Raw genomic sequence first — 2,655 nt, 5'->3', positions numbered from 1 at the left:
GCGGTAGGCTGTCTGGGTTTCCACTCCACTGCCTTATTTCATACGGGTCCACATTACCGATGCACGCTATTTTTTCCAAGTACCGTCTCTTGGCTTCTGGGTGCAATCGGTCACAATACAGCCCTTTGTCTTTTGCGCTAATTTTAAGCATGGTTCTGGCAGTCCCGCTTCCAACACAGTGTGTTTGTCTTGATTTTTTTTGCCTTCTGACATGGCGCCGCGATCCCACAATGCACTGCCGCGTGACGTCAACTCCAAAGCCCTATTCTCTCACTTACCTTACTTCCTTATAAGGTATGTCCTCCATTTGTCTGTCAATCAAACTGGGAGGCTCCACCAACTCCTTCCTGGAGACATGGTAAGGACACACAGTATTCTGAGTACTGGAAGTAACTGGACTACTGCAATTAATCAGAGTACTCTGTAATGTGTAACTTACTGGATGTGTTTCCATATTTGGTTGTCAGGACTGTGGCTACAAACACAACAAGTGTTAGCAATAGCCTTTAGCACATGTTAGCATTGTTACCATTGTGTTTTACTTACGATTGGGTGTGGCGGCGGCGATGGTGGCAGGAAGTTGTGTCAGGACCGTGGTCACTGTGGCGACTGCTAAGTACAAATGGGAAATTATGGATACAGTTAGCTCAGTTAGCATCAGTGTTAGCCACATAAAGACGCTAAGCTAACTTTTTTTTTTTTTACCATTTTGGGGGTCTTCTTCGGCACCGCTCACTATTACTTGACATCTTTTCTGATTCGCTGCCGCTGCTCGTGTTGCCACGGGAATGAGACCTGCTGGGCAGAGAGCCAATTAAATATCTTGAACGGTCAACCTGAGGGTGGGCAGACCATCATGACACACAGAGGACAAACATGAAAAAACTTTTGAATAAAATTCAGAGGGTGCATCCTCCTGAGGCCGCATTTGAAGGCCGATTACGTCACATACATCGTGACGTAGGCTATCCCAATTCAAAGACTCCTCCAAATGCGGCTGACAAATGTGTCCTCCTTTTCCTCAGATTTGAAGGAGTCAGGTGTATCCTTTGTGGCCTGCCATATCCCAGAATTCATAGCGTGGCACAGCCAATTCCAGTTTCCAACAATGGCGGCAGCTACTTAGTTGTAATATTATTTTGATTACTCTTTCTGGGCACAAAATAAACTTTTATGATACATTTCAGGCAAGAATGTAGCTGTGTAAACTTCAAATATCTGCTTAATTTATCAACACACATATATCACATATTTGCAAAAGTGCTCCGACATTTTTGGAGCCATCTGTTACCCACCAGCTCGATAGCTAACCAGGTGGTCAAGGCTCACTAGAGCTGGCGAGAACAGCGAACTCCCGGCAAATCATTTTCAACCCCGTGTGGTCTTTGCTACTCAGGTTAAACATGATATATAAGTCACTCAGATAACTTAAAAATGTTTGGCTTTTTCCAGTGTTTTATCTGTTTATGAATAAATCAGTTTGGCTGAGATTAAAGTTATAGTTTTCACATAGCTGAATAAATATCAAACAGAAAACTGATTAAACAGAAGTGTGAGATGGTAGAAAATTTACTCCAATGCCCTGTTATATTTTACATAGCAAGGAGCAGACGGCTGACTTTATTAAACTCCACCGAGACAGCGGTGACGCAAATCTGAAGGTCTCGGTTGCAGCCTCTGAATTTGGACACAGCTTTCATTAGAAACAAATGAAGGCATTAAAGAAATGACAGTTTCCTTACCTCCTCCTCTGCTCTCTGATTGGTCGATCTCCATCAAGACTTCTGCTCCGCCTCAAACACCAACAGGAAAATGTGTCATTTTAGTTCCCTCTTTACTATTCCTTCCTCCCTTCCTGACTCCTTCTTTCCCGTTTTTCTTACTTCCTCCCCATTGTCCTCCCTCCCTTCTTTCCAACCTCCCATTTTTTTATACCTTTCTTTCCCTATCCCTTCCTTACTTTCTTCCTTTTTTCATTTAAGCCTCCATTTCATCCTTCCTTCATTTCCTTTCTCCCTTCCTGCCTTACCTTTGTGGTCTTCCTGGGACTTGTTCGTCTTTGTTGGTGTTTGGACAAAACTTTGGGTTGAACAGACCACTGTTTCAAGGAAATCGGAGATTACAGTGGCAATCAGATTACATTCTGCATTAATTTAATTACATGTATCAGTAATCAGATTACACCTTGCAGAAGGTTGTTTTAAACGTACATGTTTGTGTTGTTTTCCCATGGTGCACTGGGCTTAGCATGATCAGGCTTCGCCCTGCCCTCTGACCCTCTGCAAGTTCAGACACGTGATCAAAATACATCATCGCATGTCAGCATCACATGACATCAGTACATTCTCTCACCTCTGAACAGCAGGTAGTGCGCTGTGTTTTGTTATTAGTTCACTACTGCAACTTGGCTTCTGATTGGCTGGAATAGAGAAGTGGGGACAGAGCTGTAGTTTATTTTATTACAGGAGCAGATAGTAAAACCACAGCATGTCTTCCTAAACACACCTTGACGCGTTGCCCTCACACACACATCAGCTGATGCCGTTTTGTTGTCAATGCCATTTTTCAACAGACGGAGAGACGGAGTTTTAGAGCAAGTGAAACTGGAAGAAAAGGATGCATCATCAGAAACGTTTGTGTGTGTGTGTGTGTGTG

The 2,655-nt window shown here is 43.4% G+C and overlaps 1 protein-coding gene across 1 annotated transcript in view; it reads right to left on the bottom strand.

The window, feature by feature from the left end:
* Positions 1–2,655, bottom strand: part of epb41l4a (erythrocyte membrane protein band 4.1 like 4A) — a 10,589-nt gene that overhangs the window by 3,537 nt on the left and 4,397 nt on the right. Inside the window, exons 12-20 of the mRNA XM_013915299.1 lie at positions 2,506–2,603; positions 2,353–2,419; positions 2,211–2,279; positions 2,030–2,098; positions 1,743–1,793; positions 706–795; positions 547–612; positions 440–475; positions 279–347 (exon numbers count right to left, since the gene is read on the bottom strand). Coding sequence (XP_013770753.1) covers positions 279–347; positions 440–475; positions 547–612; positions 706–795; positions 1,743–1,793; positions 2,030–2,098; positions 2,211–2,279; positions 2,353–2,419; positions 2,506–2,603 — 615 coding nt within the window. The remainder of the gene's footprint in view (positions 1–278; positions 348–439; positions 476–546; positions 613–705; positions 796–1,742; positions 1,794–2,029; positions 2,099–2,210; positions 2,280–2,352; positions 2,420–2,505; positions 2,604–2,655) is intronic.

The sequence above is a fragment of the Pundamilia nyererei genome, unplaced genomic scaffold, assembly GCF_000239375.1.
Source record: "Pundamilia nyererei isolate P.nyererei 1_Seehausen unplaced genomic scaffold, PunNye1.0 scaffold00285, whole genome shotgun sequence".
Taxonomy (NCBI): domain Eukaryota; kingdom Metazoa; phylum Chordata; class Actinopteri; order Cichliformes; family Cichlidae; genus Pundamilia; species Pundamilia nyererei.
Note: the sequence above shows the minus strand (reverse complement) of the source record. Positions and strands in the feature narration are given on the sequence as shown.